The sequence below is a fragment of the Lontra canadensis genome, unplaced genomic scaffold, assembly GCF_010015895.1.
Source record: "Lontra canadensis isolate GAN:19392208 unplaced genomic scaffold, GSC_riverotter_1.0 scaffold1, whole genome shotgun sequence".
Lineage (NCBI taxonomy): Eukaryota > Metazoa > Chordata > Mammalia > Carnivora > Mustelidae > Lontra > Lontra canadensis.
The window spans coordinates 101,064,921-101,085,561 of record NW_022630995.1 but is presented as its reverse complement, the minus strand read 5'-3'; the positions used below and the strand labels follow the sequence as shown (position 1 = coordinate 101,085,561).

At 36.7% G+C, this 20,641-nt stretch overlaps 1 protein-coding gene across 1 annotated transcript in view; it reads left to right on the top strand.

Moving 5' to 3' along the window:
• Positions 1-20,641, top strand: part of ARHGEF38 (Rho guanine nucleotide exchange factor 38) — a 138,315-nt gene that overhangs the window by 92,971 nt on the left and 24,703 nt on the right. Inside the window, exons 5-7 of the mRNA XM_032860508.1 lie at positions 5,218-5,235; positions 15,396-15,595; positions 18,514-18,647. Of these exons, the coding sequence (XP_032716399.1) occupies positions 5,218-5,235; positions 15,396-15,595; positions 18,514-18,647 (352 nt within the window). The remainder of the gene's footprint in view (positions 1-5,217; positions 5,236-15,395; positions 15,596-18,513; positions 18,648-20,641) is intronic.

Below are 20,641 nucleotides of genomic sequence, written 5' to 3'. Positions count from 1 at the left end.
CTTCTGCCCACTTCTTGATTGGATTTTTTGTTCTTTCGGTGTTGAGTTTGATAAGTTCTTTATAGATTTTGGATACTAGCCCTTTATCTGATATGTCATTTGCAAATATCTTCTCCCAATCTGTCAGTTGTCTTTTGGTTTTGTTGACTCTTTGCTGTGAAAAAGCTTTTGATCTTGATGAAGTCCCAATAGTTCATTTTTACCCTTGGTTCCCTTGCCTTTGGTGATGTTCCTAGGAAGAAGTTGCTGCAGCTGAGGTCAAAGAGGTTGCTGCTTGTGTTCTCCTCAAGGATTTTGATGGATTCCTGTCTCACATTGAGGTCGTTCATCCATTTGGAGTCTATTTTTGTGTGTGGTATAATGAAATACTTCAATTTCATCCTTCTGCATGTGACTGTCCAATTTTCCCAACACCATTTGTTGAAGAGACTGTCTTTTTTCCATTGGACATTCTTTCCTGCTTTGTCAAAGATTAGTTGACCATAGAGTTGAGGGTCCATTTCTGGGCTCTCTATTCTGTTCCATTGATCTATGTGTCTGTTTTTGTACCTGTACCATACTGTCTTGATGATTACAGCTTTGTTTTCTTTTTTTTTAATTTAATTTTATTTCTTCAGTGTTCCAAGATTCATTGTTTATGCACCACACCCAGTGCTCCATGCAATACGTGCCCTCCTTAATACCCACCACAAGGCTCACCCATCCACCCACCCACTTCCCCTCCAAAACCCTCAGTTTGTTTCTCAGAGTCCATAGTCTCCCATGGTTTGTCTCCCCCTCTGATTTCCCCCCAATTTACTTTGATTACAGCTTTATAATAGACCTTGAAGTCTGGAATTGTGATGCCACCAACATTGGTTTTCTTTTTCAACATTCTTCTGGCTATTCAAGGTCTTTTCTGGTTCCATATAAATTTTAGGATTATTTTTCCATTTCTTTGGAAAAAAATGATGGTGTTTTGATAGGGGTTGCATTAAATGTGTAGATTGCTTTAGGTAGCATAGACATTTTCACAATATTTGTTCTTCCAAGCCATGAGCATGGAATGCTTTTCCATTTCTTTGTGTCTTCCTCCATTTCATTCATGAGTACCCTATAGTTTTCTGAGTAGATTCTTTGCATCTTTGGATAGGTTTATTCTTAGGAATCTTATGGATTGGGTGCATTGTAAATGGAATTGACTCCTGAATTTCTCTTTCTTCTGTCTTGCTCTTGGTGTATAGAAATGCAACTGATTTATGTGCATTGATTTTTATATCCTGACACTTTACTGAATTCCCATACAAGTTTTAGCAGTTTTAGAGTGGAGTCTTTTGGGTTTTCCACATAAAGTATCATATCATCTGCAAAGAGTGAGAGTTTGACTTCTTCAGCGATTCAGGTGCCTTAAATTTTTTTTGTTGTCTGATTGCCAAGGCTAGGACTTCTAGTACTATGTTGAATAACAGTGGTGATAGCGGACATCCTTGCCATGTTCCTGACCTTAGGGGGAAAGCTCTCAGTTTTTCCCCATTGAGAATGATATTCGCTGTGGGTTTTTCATAGATGGCTTTGACGATATTGAGGAATGTACCCTCTATCCCTACACTGTGAAGAGTTTTGATCAAGAAAGGATGCTGTACTTTGTCAAATGTTTTTTTAGCATCTATTGAGAGTATTGTATGGTTCTTGTTCTTTCTTTTATTAATATATTGTATCACATTGATTGATTTGCAGATGTTGAATCCACCTTGTAGCCCAGGAATAAATCCCACTTGGTTGTGGTGAATAATCCTTCTAATGTACTGTTGGATTCTATTGGCTAGTATTTTGGTGAGAATTTTTGCAACCATGTTCATCAAGGATATTGGTCTGTAATTCTCCTTTTTGTTGGGGTTTTTGTATGTTTTCGGATCAAGGTAATGCTGGCTTCATAAAGTGAGTTTGGATGTTTTCCTTCCATTTCTATTTTTTGAAACAGTTTCAGGAGAATAGGTATTAATTTTTCTTTAAATGTTTGGTAGAATTCCCCTGGGAAGCTGTCTGGCCCTGGGCTCTTGTTTGTTGGGAAATTTTTGATGACTGCTTCAATCTCCTTACTGGTTATGGATCTGTTCAGGTTTTCTATTTCTTCCTGGTTCAGTTTTGGTAGTTTATATATATCTAGGAATGCATCCATTTCTTCCAGATTGTCAAATTTGCTGGTTTATAGTTGCTCATAATATGTTCTTATAATTGTTTATATTTCTTTGGTGTTGGTTATGATCTTTCCTCTTTCACTCATGATTTAATTAATTTGGGTCCTTTCTCTTTTCTTTTCGATAAGTCTGGTCAAGGATTTATCATTCTTATTAATTCTTTCAAGGAACCAGCTCCTAGTTTTGTTGATCTGTTCTACTCTTCTTTTGGTTTCTGTTTCATTGATTTCTGCTCTGATCTTTATTCTTTTTCTCTTGCTGGGTTTAGGCTTTCTTTGCTGTTCTTTCTCTACCTCCTTTGAGTGTAGAGTTAGGTTGTGTACTTGAGACCTTTCTTGTTTCTTGAGAAAGGTTTGTATGGCTATATACTTTCCTTTCAGGACTGTCTTTGCTGTGTCCCACAGATTTTGAACAGTTGTGTTTACATTTTCATTTGTTTCCAGGAATTTTTTCAATTCTTCTTTAATTTCCTGGTTGACCCATTCTTTCTTTATTAGGATGCTCTTTAGCCTCCATGTTTTTAAGTTCTTTCCAACTTTCCTCCTGAGGTTGATTTATAGTTTCAAAACATTGTGGTCTGAAAATATACAGGGAATGATCCTAATCTTTTGATACAGTCCAAGACCTGATTTGTGACCCAGGATGTGATCTATTCTGGAGAATGTTCCATGTGCACTAGAGAAGAATGTGTATTCTGTTGCTTTGGGATGGAATGTTCTGAATATATCTGTGATGTCCATCTGGTCCAGTGTGTCATTTAAGGCTTTTATTTCCTTGCTGATCTTTTGCTTGGATGATCTGTCCATTTCAGTGAAGGGGGTGTTAAACTTCCCTCCTATTATTGTATTATTGTTGAAGTGTTTCTTTGATTTTGTTATTAATTGGTTTATATAATTGGCTGCTCCCATGTTAGGGGCATAGATATTTAAAATAGTTAGAACTTCTTGTTGGACAGACCCTTTAAGTATGATATAATGTCCTTCCTCATCTCTTATTATAGTCTTTGGCTTCAAATCTAATTGATCTAATATAAGGATTGCCACCCCAGCTTTCTTTTGATGTCCATTAGCATGGTAAACTGTTTTCTACCCCCTCACTTTAACTCTGGAGGTGTCTTTGGGTCTAAAATTTATTTACACACTTGATTTTTGGTATATTTTGGTCTGTTAGAAGAAACTGTCTCCCAGAATTTTAAAGAAAGAAAAACTCATGTATATACAAAAATAAGAGTAAACACAGTGGAAGGATAGAATATGACTGGAAAGATGAAAATTAAAAGATTCTAAAAAGGAATTAATAAGTTGGTTGAAAAAAAGAAAGAGGAAGGAATGTGATCAGGCTGGAGACTAGAACAAAGCCTGTGCTAGATTTAGAGTATATTTTGATCTGTTAGAAGAAACTGTATCCCAAAAATTTAAAGAAAAAACAAAAACCTATGTGTATACAAAAAATAAGGTTAAATACAATGAAGGGAAAGAATATGAATGTAACAATGAAAGTTTTAAAAGACTTTTAAAAAGTTATTGATGAGATAAAATAGTTTAAAAACATTAAAATAGGAAAGAAGAGAAATTTTAAAAATAAAATAAGAAAAAAATAAAATTTAAACAACTTAACTTTGAAAGACTAAAGAGTCCTGGGAAAAATGTCATGAATTCTATGTGCTATATTCCTGTAGTTCTGAAGTTTTGCAGTGCTCATTGGTGAACTTGGTCTTGGCTGAATGTTCTTGTTGATCTTCTGTGGGAGGGGCCCATGGCAGTGATTCACAGATGTCTTTGCCTGAGGTGGAATTGCACTGCCCTTGCCAGGGGCCAGGCTAAGTAATCTGCTCCGTTTTGCTGGTTTGTTCTTGAGAGCTTTTGTTCCCTGAATGCTTTCCCTACAGGTGTGGAGGATGGGAATGAAAACTGGGGCTTCCCAATCTCTGGCCCTGGAGGAGATGAGAAGTCAGGTCCCCACTTCTCAGTGTGCCATCAGAGAAAAGAGGTCAATCCCTCCCATTTCCCTGGTCTCCAGCCATACTCTGTGCTCACCTGGCTTGTGACCGAGCATTTCTATCTCTGGCACATGAACCCATTTGCAGTCTCCAAACCCGACAGATTCCTGCAATGTGCTCCTACACCACCATTCCTCCTGGAGGAGGAAGGAGGGGGTCTCCCCATATCTGCCATTTATGGGGACCCTGCTTGAAGAGCAGTGGTCCTGCTGTGCCTCAGATCATGGTTTAAGGTAACTCTGAGCTGAGAGCCCCTCCTCAGCTCCCTCTTTGCAGCTGGCTTCCCTGCTCTAGTACCTGGGAGCTCTGCCACACTCAGCACCCCTGGTCTTTCTGTGACCCTGTGGGTCCTGAGACCACACTGTCCCCATGAGGGCTTCACCCCCCACCCCCACTTAGCCTCTGGAGTGATGTCCCTCAGTGGAGAAGACTTCTAAAAGTTCCAGTTTTGTGCTCGGCTGCTCAACTACTTGCCAGGAGCCAGTCCCTCCCCCCATGGTCTATCTTCCTGTATGTCACCTGGGATACACTTCTCCACACTTCCTACCTTCCAGAAAGTGGTCACTTTTCTTTTCCTAGAATTGCTGCTCTTCTTCTCTTCAAACTCCTGTTGAGTTTGTTCAGAATGGCTTGATAACTATCTAGCTGAACTCCTGCGACCCTATGATATTTAGGTCTCCTACTCCTCCGCCATCTTGCTCCTCCCCAGTCTTGTACTATGTTTAACAGATTCTCTTTTTCATGAAGTAAACAAAAACTGGTGTTTAAATCCATTTTCACATAATCAAAATCAATAGTTCTATAATCTGAATCCATAGTTTTTTTAAACGTATATTGAGTGTGAAACAAAGATGGTGTAAACATGCTACAGATAAAGTTTTAGAGATATGATTATAAAATAATGAGACCAATTCTATAAAACATTCATGGAAAATAACTTATCATTTTATTTTATGTAGTAAAAATTTGAAGGTTTTATGTTTGCATATTACTTCAAATATGCAGATTTACATTAATTGCTTCTCTCCTCCTTTCTTTCAGGAAAATATACATGCAAGAGTAAGTATTTTTGTTTTAATAATAGAAATCAAATGTAACGATAATGAGAGGGTGGGGGATGGGTAATTGGGTGAAGGGCATTAAGGAAATCACTTGAATTAATGAACACTGGGAGTTAAATGCAGCTGACGAATCACTGAGCTCTACCTCTGAAATTAGTAACACACCATATATTAGTTAAATTGAATTTAAATAAAAAAAATTTTTAAAAAGGTCTTTGGGGGAAAAACCTGTTCAGTATTTTCAAAATTGAGAATTTTTTGTTTTTTACAATTATGTTTATTGCTTTTAATACATTATTTCTAATTTATCTGAGGTGACTGTACATATTAAAGTATCTCATGTATTTTACAAAATGTTTTACAAGAATCCTGGGTTACAAGTTATTTAAATCACAAGTTGCTGATGCCAGGAACGCTTTAGGAACTGCTCCACATACATATGCTTCGCAATCGTAATGTGTCCAAAAACACACCTTCTTAAGAATGACATTAGACTTAATAAAAAAAATCTCAGATTAATACCACAATGTTTTTGAAATTTCTGTAGATTAATGTACAAAAGAAAAGATTCTTCATGCATTATGACAAATATTGAGTTTTTTCTGATTTGGACTCGTGATTTAAAGAGAAAAAATCAAACATTCATATATAATATGTTTAAAATATATAAAATATTAAAACAAAATAACTTGTTGCTAAGACAATATAGAAATTGTAAAAATAGCACACATAGACATACACTTTGGAAGACATCCATTTTTATAGAAGGGAAAGGATGTCTAGTCTAATACTAAAAAGATGGTATTGGCTTAAATATAAACTCGAATTTATCAGACTTGAAAAAATGCACATATTTGGTTTAGCAAGGTCAGCAGTAATCTAAACAATAATCAACCTGAGTTCCCAGCCTGTGTGTTTGCTTGTTTACATGTCTTTATGTGTGTGCGTGCTTCTGTATTCTAAACTCCCAAAACTGTACATGAGGAAAGTAAAAACCCACAAAATAAAAAGTATATTAACTTAAGCTGTAAATACCTGTCATTCATGCTTTGTTGCATAGCAACCATGAGGAAGGACAGAATTCCAGAAGTGAGGTGCAGAACCAGGCATCCATCAGACAGAGGCTAGAGAAGTTAGTTTTTGACATACCAGTGAGGCACAGGCACCAAACAGGCACCCAGTTCTTTCACTTTATAGTCTTTTCTCTCAAAAGAAAAAAAAAAAAAAGTATGTGTGTGTGTGTGTGTGTATATATATATATATATATATATATATATAATCTCCTATAGTGCGAACAGATGTAAATTGTTTTGTTTAATGAGTTCCTGATTCTGAGACCACGGAATCTGAAAACCTGCATAATGGAAGAGGACCTTTGTCCTTTCACACGCTGGGGTCTTCCTGGTTTCTCTTCTGTGATAGCTGGTAGGGTTGGATGGGGTGGGGAGATGGCTGTCTCATTAAAAAGCCTGTGCCCATGGCATTGTGCCGAGGACAGGAGATTCACACAGAAGAACTATGTGAATTACCAAAGAACTTCTTATGCTACAAATTCTCCTCGGGCTTCTTTTCCTAAAGCTTAAGTCTTTATAACCAAAAGACCAGAGAGAGAGAGAGAGAGAGAGAGAGAGAGATTTAGAGCAGAGTGAGAGATTCTTTTAATACAGTTAGCATACACAGTTCCTACAACAAACAGTACATTGTATCGAGATACTTGCTTAAAAAATGGCACTAGGTTTAGGACAATCCCGCTGCGTGGAAGTTAGCAGGCTTTGGATGCCCCCTTTAGTCTATTCTACACATCAAGAACTGGAAAGAGGACGAACGATCACAGCGTGGGGCTGGATGCACATCAAAGCCACACTCGCCGTGCGTTATTTTCCTTCCAGCTTCTCTCGCTCTGGTCACGAGGCACACATGCTGCTACATGAAAGGATAAAACGCAGTGTCAAGTGATTTGTAATTGTTTGGCTCCTTAGCAGCTAAGGCCAGGAATAGTGCAGCCGGAAGTGCATTTAGGAAATGTGGCGTTTTAAATGCCTTGAAAAAAAATTCCTTACTTATGGGAACGGAAAATTGGGTGTGGGTTCCTTTTTATTATTATTATTATTATTTTATTTTTACAATCTACATTTTTAAAAAATACAGAAAAAGACAAAGATGTTTCTAACTTCTAAAATGTTTATTTTGAATTATAATCTTATGTAAACATCAAAGACAGTACTAAAGGGACAAGAATCATAGAATCCTGCACCAAAAAGTCCCCCGAAAAGCATTTGATACAAGTCCCATGTTCTAAAGCAAGAAAAACTCAACTATTCTAAATTTAACTCTCTCCAGAGATGCTGTGTTTCATCTTTATGCTTTTACACATTTTTATATGTATTCTCTGTCTTGACCAGATACTCCTACCTTTGGAGTCAGGAATTTTATTGATCCCAAAATGTTATTTCTGCCTTCTTAAGCTTTATAATTTTAAAATTATTAAAGAAACACTGTGAAATATAGAAAACCAAAATGAAGACCGTGAAGACAATTGGTAGTCACATTCCAGAGTTAACTATTGTAACATTTCATGAATCCCTCACTTCACTGCAATTTTTTTCTACACACACACACACACACACATGCGCACACGTGTGCTTATTGGCTAACACAGGACTGCTATATATTTCCTGTATGTCAAGTTACTACCTCATTCATCAGTATATCATGGACACATTTCTATGTCAGTAAACGAATCCACATTGCTTTATGACTGCATAATATTTTATCTGATGTATATACCATAATTTGGTTTACCAAACCCTTATAGATATTTGAATGATGTCTTTCTGTCCTATAAAGATTGATGTTATGTGTTTATTCTTATAAATGATCTTTGTACAATAATTTGACTTTCTTAGAATGAGTTTCTAAAAGTGGAATTGCTAGATCAAAGGCCTTTTGATACTTACTGCCAGAAAATTTAAACAAAGTTAAACTAATTTAGTCCCACTACCTGTATATGATTTGTCCATTTATCTCCTATTTGCCAACCCTAGAAACAATTAATATGTGTATCTTTACTACCTGTGGCAATGCAGAAGGCTTAAAATATTATTGTATTGTGTTAATTTTCATTAATAATAATCTTGAGCATTTTTCATGTATGGTTAACCATTTGCATTTCCCTCTAATGGACTGCCTTTTTTATTGATTACTTTAATTGAGATGTTCATCTTTTTCTAATTGATTGATATTCCCTCTTTAATTAGCAAGTATATTAACACTTTTTCTGTCTTATATGCTTCCAACTTGTCATTTGACTTTTAACATAGTTTATGGCTGCTTTTGTTTTTATCTGTACAGTATCAGAGAGCTAAAATTTTTTAAAGATTTTATTTTTTATTAATTTGAGAAAGACAGAGGACATATGCCTGAGCCAGGGGGAGGAGAAGAGGGAGAAGCAGGCTTCCCACTGAGCAAGGAGCCCAATGTGGGCTTCGATCCCTGCACACCCAGATCGTGACCTGAGTGGGAGGCAGACGCTTAACCGACTGGGCCACCCAGGCACCCCTTACAGAGCTTGAATTTCAAAATACATTTATCACTTTTTCCTACTATGGCTTTTAGATTTTGTGTCCTGCTTAAAAATTCCAGGGTTTTTTTAAAGTGTAATTTCTGTTTCTTTCAACCTGTATAGTTTCATTTTTAACAATTAGATCTTTGATCTATACAGAAATTATTTTGATGTAAAGAATTTATTTTTGTTATTTTCTTCTCTATGACTAGATAATATCACAACACCTGATATTGAACAATTCATTTTTTTACAGAGTAGGAATGTGATATTTACTTAATTTTCATACACACTTGTATTTATTTCTTGATTTTCTATTTTGTGCTACTCTTCTGTCCATATATATACCCACACAAAACTGCTTTCATTTCTGCAGCTTTATATTTTAGTATAAGATATACCTACAGTTGACCCTAAAAACAACATGGGGTTGGGGTGCTGATCCCCATGCAATTGAAAAGGCATGTATAACTTTTGACTCCCCCCAAACTTTACTAATATCCTGCTGTTGACCAGAAGCCTTACTGAGGACATAATTAATAAATTAACACACATATTGTATGTTATATGTATTACATACTGTGTTCTTACAATAAAGTTAGAGAAAAGAAAGTGTTACTAAGAAAATCATAAGTGGGGGGAGCTTGGGTGGCTAAGAGGCCGACTCTTGATTCTGGCTCAGGTCATGGTTTCAGGGTCTTGGGATCTAGCCCCTTGTGAAGCTCTAAGCTCAGAGTGGAGTCTGCTTGAGGATTCTTTCTCCCTCTGTCCTTCCCCCCCAGAGCACATGTTCGCTCTCTCTCTCTCTCTCTCTCTCTCTCTCAAATAAATAAATCTTTAAAAACAAACAAAAAAACAAAATCATAAGGAAGAGGAAATATACTCAGTACACTGCCATATTTATTGAAAAAACATCCATGTACGAGTAGCCATGCAGTTCAAATCCATGTTCAAGGTTCAACTGTAATCTCAGCTCAATATTTTTCCTGTTCAGAATTTTCTTGAATATTTTTGCATGTTTCCTTCTTTAAAATCTTTGTGTTTTTGTAAAATTATACGTGCCATGGTTTAAAAAGCCAAATCGTGGGGCACCTGTGCGATTCAGTTGGCTCAGTGTCTTGGGATCCAGGCTTGCTTTGAGCTCCCTGCTCAGTGGAGACTCTGCTTCTCCCTCTCGCTCTGCTGCTCCCTGCCCCACTTGTTCTCTGTCTCTCAAAGAACGAAATCTTTAGAAAAAAATAGTTGCACAGGATTAAGAAAAATAGCAGTCCCCTCTTCTGTTACCTGCTTCTAAAGGACATAAGCATTTTGACACCTTTTAGTTAATATTTTGGTACTTATCTTCATGACCCTAAAAACATGTTTGGCTTTCCCCTTTTAGGTATTATATTTTGACTTCCCGCATGGAACACAAGAATTTATCTCTCTCCCTATGCCATCTCCACTACACACACACACACACACACACACACACACTCTCCATCTCTTCAGTTTACCCACGTGGTGACATTTGGATTGGAGCAATAATCCGTGTTTGATTTCTTATATTTAGTATATCTGAGTAAATTTCTTTTCAGAACTAAACCTTGGAATAAACTGATTAATTGTTTTTATGGGCGTGAACTATTTTACCTATTTATTTACTGTTTGTTTAATTTATTTTCATTTTCCCAGTTTTCTTTGTTCTCCTCATTAACGCCACACTCAGGACCAGTCATCTCCTGAGACAGCTAGATGCATTATGGATGCTTTCAATTTCTTCTCCCTAAAAATGTCTTTCCCAGAGCCTTTCTGACCTGTTGAGTTTGGACTGGGTAACTGGGCACAGCTGTCTTTAAGGAGATTTTGTCATCCTGGAGCATTTCTGTACCTCTTTCCTGTTTTTAGTACATCCTTCAGTACTTTCCTGTATTCACTGGGAATGGACAGGAAGTAAAGTTTTAAGAAATTTTATATCCAAAAATTCTTTAGTTTACCTTCAGGGTGATTTATAGTTTGATCACGTATAGAATTCTAAATTAAAAATCTCTCATCTTCAGAATTTAAAGGCAATTTTTCCTCATGTTCTAGCTTTCAATGTTGCTATAAGAAAGCTGAAGCTTGCTCTCATTCTTCACCATGTGTTTGTGCCCATTTGTTCATGTGTTTCTCTAAAGGATTATAGGGTCTTCTCTTTGTCTCCTGTAGTCAGACGTTCCCTCCATTCCCAGGTGTGAATCCAATTCGTCCATTGTGCTAAGTACTCAGTGAGTTTTTTCAACATGCTAACTTATGTCCTGCTCCTGAGTTATTTTTCTGATGATTTCCTCCCCATATGTGGTCTGTTCCCACTTTCTGGGACTCCACTTATTTCAATATTGGATCTTTTAGACCAATCTAATTTTTTCACATTTTCCTTCCATCTTATATCCCTTTGTATTTTTGGTCTTCTTTATGGAAGGTTCCTGAACATTTTCTCCAACACTTGTGAGATTTTATTTTTCTTATTATTCTTTCTTTTTTTTTTTAAGATTTTATTTATTTATTTGACAGAGATGACAAGTAGGCAGAGAGGCAGGCAGAGAGAGAGAGGGGGAAGCAGGCTCCCCACTGAGCAGAGAACCCACTGTGGGGCTCAATCCCAGGACCCTGGGATCATGACCTGAGCCAAAAGCAGAGGCTTTAACCCACTGAGCCACCCAGGTGCCCCATATTTCTCCTATTATTCTTTCAATTTCCAAGAGCTCTTTCTTAGTTCTCCAAATGATCTCCTTATATGTAGAGCATCCTAGAAATTAGGCCATTTCTTAAACAGGTTTCCAACCAGTTCTTATTCTAATCCCCACTCCGTCTCTCTCTACTTCCACAGGTTCTTAGAGTCTAATTAATGAATCTTCAGGGAATGATTAAATTATTGCCTCTCCATATTACTGGTTCTCTCTGGTTCGAATCTCTCCAATAATAAATCAATTACCATTCATTCATGTTCTTTACATCTCCTAAAATTTGTTAATGGCTCTGTATTTATTTTCACAATTTTTTATTTGTGTCAAATCCTATTTGTTTATTTGTGTGTATAAGAATATACTGTTTTTTCTAAAATTGACTCAAGGTGTTTTTAAAGGAGAGTGAATTGAAAATGAACTTAATAACAGTATACATGGTTTGTGGCTACTGTAAAATTAATATTAAATTTAGGATACTTGTTGTCATAAAACAGAGGAAATTCAAAGTAATCTGATCAATACTTAAATGATTTTTTTTCCTTCCTCTGTTTTCTCCCTCTAATTAAGATATATTGGTGGACCTCAATGTTGTATATCTGATTCTTTATCCTCCACCACAGTTTTTACATTGTTTAAATGTCATTTTTATTTTCATTGTGAGACTGTTCTCTTGTATTGGATGGGAAGCTCTCTATAGCAAAACTGGCTGCTGTTAAAACAAAGCCAGCTGTGTTTACTTGACTTTGTAAAGTCCTAGTAATTCACAATGAGATTAGTGCAGCTACTTATGGTACTAAATACTTGTCGAAGTATTCATGATAAGACAGAGGAAGATGAAACAGAATTACAAATTAATGACTACCTTAGTTTTTAGCCTGGTGTATATGGGAAATTGTTAATTTCTTTTGGGGATACATATGATAATGGGTCCTTGGCTAAGCTGGGTTATAACACCCATAGGACTCATTTGCCTCTCGCAGTTATCAGAACTTAATCTTACTGGAAGGGATTAGATGGGGTGAATGCCTGGAGTGTCATTATCTTAAAAGACATCCTCCATCTTTTCTACCATATTGCTTGTCTGTGTGATGCAGATATCAGAATATCATCGCTCATCACTTGGGCTGTCCAAAGTACATGTCTGAAGACAAAAGTGTCTGGGAGATTTCTCATTTTTGAGAAAGGCTTTTGAAATATTTGCATTTCTGACACTTTTAAACAGTTTCATTTATAATTGTTATTATTATCATTTGAAAGAGAAAAGGGAGACACTAGAAGTTTGATGTAAAAGATTAATGGAAAAAGAATTAATGATAAGATGTGGACACAACTAAAGGGTTGAGGCTGGTTTTTTGAAAGATCTTGATAAGGAAGAAAAGAGGCAGCTCAGAGACACAAGCATGTCCTTTAATACATCTGGGGATATTTTTTGTAATTAAAAATTTGAAATATGCATATAACAATAGACCATGATAATAAACTATCATTAAAATTAAGTTTTCTTTGAGCTGTTTGATTATATTTATAATTGATGGCATTTTCGGTAATTTTTAGATTAAATAAAGTAATATTTGATGATAGTGAAAGGAAGCATGTAGAAGAAATTCTGATTATATTCATACAGATATGATTTCTTCTGGTCAAGTTAATACCTTCTATATTCCAGACTTGTTTTTATTTAGGGGAATTATTTCTACTTTACTGCTAAACTGTTGTATTGCTGAAGACTCTCTGCTTGAGATATGTAAGAAAATGCTGTATTTCATGTTCAAGTGTTCTGCTTTTGATACACCATCAGTTAGAAAATATATTGTGTTACTTTTTTTAGCATTCATAATAGATTTACATTTTTTCCCATCCACTTCACTCAGTACTTCTGGAAACCAAAACATCTCTCTCTCCCTATCTTCTTCATTCCCTCCTTGCCATTCTGTCTCCTTTATCCCTTCCTCCCTTCCTTAAGAGATTTGTGTAAATGGGTAGAAAGTACAAGATAAATCATATTAAAACAGCTCTTTATGCCCTTGCAGATCTTTAATATTTACTTTGATTTTCCTTTAAAAAATGTTGACTTTTGTTTGTTTCCATCTTTTTTTATTATAGTGTCATTATTTTCTCAGCATGTGGTAAAACTCCTCTATTATTCAGGATCATTGTGCAGTGTTTTTGGAAAAAAATTCAATGTAAAATAAAAGCGCATTACAGAAAATCCAAAATCTATCACTTCAATCTCCAAATATTCATTGAGAAAATACTATATGTCATGCCAGACACCTAGTGATGACAGACAAATTGAGCATAAACTGGTAAATAGGGAAACAAAATGATTCCAGAGAGTTGAAAGTGCTACCATAAAAATAAAAATGGGGAGATATAATAGAGGGTGGTTGGCTTGTGTGTGTGTGTGTGTGTGTGTGTGTACATGTATGTGTGCACATACACATGATCATCAAAGTTTGTTAGTTTCTCATTTATCATATGAAGAGTTCAATTAGATGGTCTCTGAGGTATTTTCAGACCTTTCCTGATGATAAACTTTTATCTTTGATCTTGTCCAAAGATCTTTAGATCCATTTCACCATTCCAATGATGTGGTAAGTTGTCCTTCTATATTAATATTTAGAAATAATAATTGAAGAATAAAAAAATTCACCTACTATGATTTGAAAACCATCTACATTCTTATCTACTAAAACAGAAACAAAAACAAAAACAAAACCCCAAAACCAAAGCCAAAGCCAAACAAACAAAAGACCTAAAGGAAAACAGCTGAGTGTATCTGTCCACCAGAAAGGATTCAAAGCACAATTTCTACTCATGTCCATTTATTGTGTCTCTTTATTTGCCTCTTTGTGTAAAAAGGCTTTTAGAAACCACTGACTTCTCATTAAAAAATGATTGAACAGTGGGTTGGACAATGACTTCTAGGTTTTTCACTTCCTGTGAACTGCTTGGCTAGTTGGGATAGTTCTATTCTCATCTCAGAAGCTCCTAAAGGAAGAGTCAGGCATGAGTGCTCACTTTTATGTGGCCATTTGAAGATCTATTGTCTAAGAAGAATTCCACATGGAAAATCGTGGAAAGTCGTGTGATAACAATGATTAGTGATAGTGGTGGTATTAATAATTAATTTACAGAATTTACATTGTTGCAGTTATTATAAATCTCTTTTGGAAACTGTGGTAGAACCTCTGAAACATCATGAATTCAACTATTCAATTTGGTAGAAGAAAGGAAACAATGCTTTCTTTTTTTTTTTTTTAAAGATTTTATTTATTTGAGAGAGAGAGAGAGATCACAAGTAGGCAGAGAGGCAGGCAGAGAGAGAAAGGGGAGGAAGCAGGGTCCCCATGGAGCAGAGAGCCCAACGCAGGGCTCGATCCCAGGACCCCGGGATCATGACCTGAGCCGAAGGCAGAGGCTTTAACCCACTAAGCCACCCAGGCGCCCCAACAATGCTTTCTTTTGACTATACTTGGCAAGTCATCTTTTTAAATAATGAATTTCTTTTCCTCACTAATAATCACAAAAATACCATCAGGACAATGCATTTTTCTTGGTTGTCATGGAAAAATGCATTCTGAAATTATTATTATTATCAATCTTGTTATTTAAAAAAGAATAAATGGAACATGGATGGAAATCCTGCTTTGAGTACTTCTTGGCAGGCAGATAACGTTCATGTGCTTTCTTGTAGGTTTCTGCTTAGTAGTAGGGTCTTTTAGCCTGGCTTCTCTCTGTCACCCATTTCTCTTGCTCTATTTTTAGAATTTGTATACAGCCAAACAGAGGAAAAATAAAGGAGAAAAACAGTTTCAGGATTACTCATAAAAATCACAAAAATGATAAGACAAATGTCTGGGAAACTGGTATTATTTATCTCTATTGTAGAGGCAAACCAAACTTACTGGACATGGGCTCTTTGATGATCAAACCAATCCAGCGTGTAATGAAATACCCCCTCTTGCTGTGTGAACTCCGAAGCTCCACCCCTCCCTCCCACCCAGACTTCAGGGCACTGGGAGATGCCTTCACTGCAGTGAAAGACATTAATGTGAACATCAATGAACTTAAAAGACGGAAAGATTTAGGTAAGTAGAAACATAATGAATTGAGTGTTTTCTGTGATTGGAATGTTCTGCCTATACTTCTGAGAATCAGAATATCTAAGTAGTTATAGCAGTTGCTGTGATCATGATCATTCGATATCTAGACTTAGAGGCTAAGGAGCAGAGTGTAGTTTTGCCTGGTCAGCTGGACTTGAGGCCGTGAGGCACCAAAAAAAAAAAAAAAAACAAAAAACAATTTTTTTAAAAAATCAAGCCGCCCTTTACTCAACCTCCATTGACCACTGCTTGCCTGGTGACATACTGTGGGCTGATGATATCAAAGCGTGTAGTCTTCCTGTCACTGGTGATACGTGTGGGAAGAAGCAGACATGGCATGGCCAGAAAGCTGGAGTAGTGAGAAGCTCCAGCCACATCAGTGGTGAAATAGGCCTAGCTAATACATCAAGCTCATCTGGTTCTAACACATAAAGAATAGAGATTTTGTAGCCATAATTGCTCCATTGAAGGGAGCAAGTGTATTTCTTTCTTGAATTATGGAATTATTGTGAGGTATTTGTTAGCTGAGATGTAAAATTCATGTCTGGAGTGGAATGTAGATTTCAAAACAGGAGGCACAATTGCACGGTTTCTATCATCTGCAATGTAGTAACGCATTGGGATAGACTGTGTGTGTGGGTCCTCTGTCAGTGTGATTTGTGTCCATAAGTTCTTGGCTTTGTACTTCTAACATTAAATCTTCTAACATTAAAACAATGGTAGGACATTGCAGCTAACTGCTCCAACAATTTCATTTATTTTTGTTGTTTTGTTTTCTAAATTTTTATTGAAAAAAATAATCTGTATTTGTGTTAATAAATTAAAATTATAAAGAAGGGCCTAGAATAAAAAAGTTGTAGAGGAAGAGACACCATAATAAATGAAAAGATAGTCTACAGGCAAAGGATTACTATCTAGAATATATAATTACTGATACTAAATCAATAATAAAACCATTCTAATACAAAAAAGGTTAAGCTTCATTTGTAATGAGAGAAATGCAAATTAAAATCACAATGACATACCATTCCCATCCTATCAGATTGGCAAAAAGATTTTTAAGGGGGGCGCCTGGGTTGAGCCTCTGCCTTCGGCTCGGGTCGTGATCTCGGGGTCCTGGGATTGAGCCCCACATGGGGCTCTTTGCTCGGTGGGGAGCCTGCTTCCCCCCTCTCTCTCTGCCTGCCTCTCTGCCTACTTGTGATCTCTCTCTCTCTCTCTGTCAAATAAATAAAATATTTTAAAAAAAGATTTTTAAGGTATAATGTTAAGTGCTGCAGGCAACAATGTAGTGGGAATCACCACTATAGAGAATAACTTGACAATATCTAGTAAAGTTAAAGATGCCCACACCCGAGATTCAGAAAATCAATATCTGGATATTTGAGAAACCCTTTCCCCTATGCTCATAGATAGGTATACTAGTAACTAGTATTGTTCATAAAAGCAAGAGGAAAATAGCTTACATATTTATCCAGATAATGGACAAACCATGTATTGGACACTATGATACCATGAGAACACACAAATTAAAATGCATGCATCAATTGAATAAATCTGAAAAGCACAATGTTGAGTTTTCTAAAAAGTAAATGACAAGTGACAGAAGAAGATATATATACAATATGCTGCCATTTTTATAAACATCAAAAATGTTCAAAATAATACTATGTATTATACAAATCCATGTATAAAAATAGATACAGGTACAGTCAACCCCATTCTTTAGGATCATAATTCTCTTTAAGGGATCAAAGATGAAGATCAGAGAAACTTCAGCTGATCATTTTTATGAAGATAAGCAAGGTGAAATGTTAGGATATGACACGGCTAAAAGAAAATTGTTATATTGTTCTTTTTACTTTTCTGTCTGCTTAAACTCGTTCACAGTGTTTTAAAGTGGAAAGATTTTCCATTCCCCTGATTGCAGTTTGCACAGCGGACATGTCATAAGTTTTCTTCAGACTTTCTATGTCTTTTTTTTTTTCCTATTTTCTTTCTTCTTTCTCTTCTCCTTCTCTCCATCTTTCTTGAACATATATGGCACTGCAGTGTTCTGGGCCTGTTTTTTAAACTCAGTGACATGTCATGAACATTCTTCCAGTTAATATTGGCCTTCTTTTTAATGGTTCCCTGCTATTCTATTTCTGAGTGTGTTCTACTTTAGTTAACTCTTCCTCTATGGATAAACTTTCTAATTGTTCCCAGTATTGTGCTATTGAAAAAAAAAATACTGTAGCAAACAAAATTTTGTGTGCTTAATTATGGAAAGCATATTCTTTGAACAAACTTCCTGGTCACAGAAGATACATTTAGAAGATTCTGACCAGTTGTTCTCCACAAAAACTGTGATGGTTGAATCCTCACTGACAGTGTGTAAGAGTGTCCATCTCCCAGCACCCTTACCAAAACTGAATGTTAGAAATATTTAACATCTTGAACAATATGAGAGGCGAAAACAATCTTGAAGATAAAAAAGTAAAGCTCTGAGAGGTGACTCAACTTACCCCAAATGTCTCAGTTAGTGGAGTCCCTCTAGAGTCTCCTTGTGCTGGGTACAGTTTCCCTAGCTAGGTCTTGATGCTTCATTCCAGAGACTGAAGATAACAAATATATTATCTGAGAAGGGAGAACGTTTTCCTCCTGTGTCAGAGATTTCTTTAATGTGGAAGGTAAATGGACCTTGAGTTTTGAGGCGCTCAAGCCCCTAGACATCTGAGTTTCTGGTCAGTGGGTTGGGCAGCTGGACTTATGCCTGGGCAGTGGGACCAGAGTATATTGTATCTGCATCTGAGGGTCAAAAATCGCATAGATTTCTGTCTTAAATATGGATCTTGAATTCTTTGGATGCAACTTTCTATGTTGTATGTGTTCAAATATGTGATTGCATTCTTCCATTGCAGTTCTAAAATACAAGAGGAACGATGAGGATGAATCACTTAAAGATAAATTGTCTAAACTAAACATTCATTCAATTAGCAAGAAATCAAAAAGAGTGACAAATCACCTAAAGATTCTGACCAGAGGAGAGCCACAGGTAATTTTTCTTCTTTAGCCATTTACGTCCTCCTGGGGCATATGAGTGCTGATATTTTTGTGAGGGTTCTGTTGATTGTTATCAGAGCTGTTTCTAGAACAATGAGAATCAAAGTCATTGTCTGATGTTGATCCTTTCTCCCTTTTTTGGGGGAAATCAAATGTGGGTGGTTTTGACACTATTTTAGCTGTGGTGCTTCCACTCAGGAAGCAAAGGAGAGAAAAGGACATGAGGACAGTGGTCAACATGGGACACCCCAGAAGTCCTGACTCTCACAATCAATCAGCACATAATCTCATCCAAGGCAATGTCCTCTTTTCATCCCTATCTTACCTCTGTTTTTTTTTTTTTTTTAAAAACTCACTTTCCTTTCAGGTTCCCTTAATGTTCATCTTAACTTTATTTCATCTATTAAAAAAAGGGGGGGATTAGGTGCACACCTTGGTGTGATTTTTTTTCCTACCATTATTCTCTTCCTCTCTCCCCACTGCCTATGTACATTATGTTACTGGATAATTGTTCTGCATTACCTGTTTAGCCTGGTTTGAACCCCTTTCATCTCAACCCCCAATAAATAATGGATGGATTAACGAAGGCTCTTAAACTTTAATGTGTGGAACAATTACCTGAGGATCTTGCCAAAAGATTCCCAGGGCTTCTCCTGGTTCAAGGGTGCAACCTAGCGGTCTGTATTTTTACAAAACTCCAGGTGTTTTGAAGCTAAATGACCTTGAAGTAAGTGACCAAAGGAACACACTTTGAGAATCACAAGATAGAAAGTTCATGGCCTGAAGATGGATTTCAGTGGGCTTCTAATTGAAATCAAGCAGGATAGTTCTTAAGATACTATATAGTACTTTTTTTTCTTCTCATTTTCCTGATTTTATCCCTTACTATGTTAACATCTCTAAGGTTTTAATTTGAACTAGAGGCAACTGTATGGTAGTTCAGCACTGGTTGTCCTATCTATTTCACTCTTTAGCTACCATGGTCTTTTTCCTTTTTTCCATTGAGCCTTTGCAGCTTTCTAACCCTAAGATAGTGGTGGCCTCTTCCTCTTCTGAATGCTTGACAAGGAGTGTTTCCCATTCTTGGCCCTGTGGACATTTGCCGGAGTCAGCACAAGGCAGAAAGTAAGGACAGAATCTTTGAAGTCATCCAGATCTGGATTAGAATGTCACTTCTGCCACTTAATTAATATTTGCCTTTGGTCACATAGCTTAAATCCAAGGGAGTTATCGAGGTTATACTAGGACCTTCCACGCGGAGGGCTGGTGAGGATGAAATGAGATGATGCATATGTAGAAAGTGCCTAACACGGTGGGTAAGCACTCAGTACCTATTGGCTATCATCATCACCTTCATCACCATCACCATCAGCAGCAGCAGCAGCAGCATTTCATATCGCTGAACAGTGTATTACTGTTTACTAGCTTTTAACATCCAGACTTCTTACTTCTCGCTTAGATATAAACTCCTTTATGCATGGTATATTAGTCAGGTCTTTTACTTTCTGTATTTTATGCTGTTTTGAGGCCGTGAGGCACCAAAAAAAAAAAAAAAAAAAAAAAAAGACAATTTTTTAAAAAAATCAAGCCGCCCTTTACTCAACCTCCATTGACCACTGCTTGCCTGGTGACATACTGTGGGCTGATAATATCAAAGCATGTAGTCTTCCTTGAAAAAGCGCCTGGCACTGAGAGATGCTCCTCCCAGGGCTAATCCATTCTTAGAGAATCCAAAGAGCTCAGCTGGGATCGCTTCTTTCATAGGCGAACCAAGCAATCCTGAGTCTATAGCCCCAAACACTTTCTCATCTATCTCTCACACACCAAAGGGGGTTCCTCTGCCTTAAGTCATCCTAGGGCCAGCTACCAGGCAAGTGGAGAACACCACGAAAGCCCAAAGCCCATGGGAATTACTCAAACTGGCCAATCCTGAACTGTTTATCCTGATCCAGGTATTTCTTTAGGGTTGCCAACAAAAAAACACAA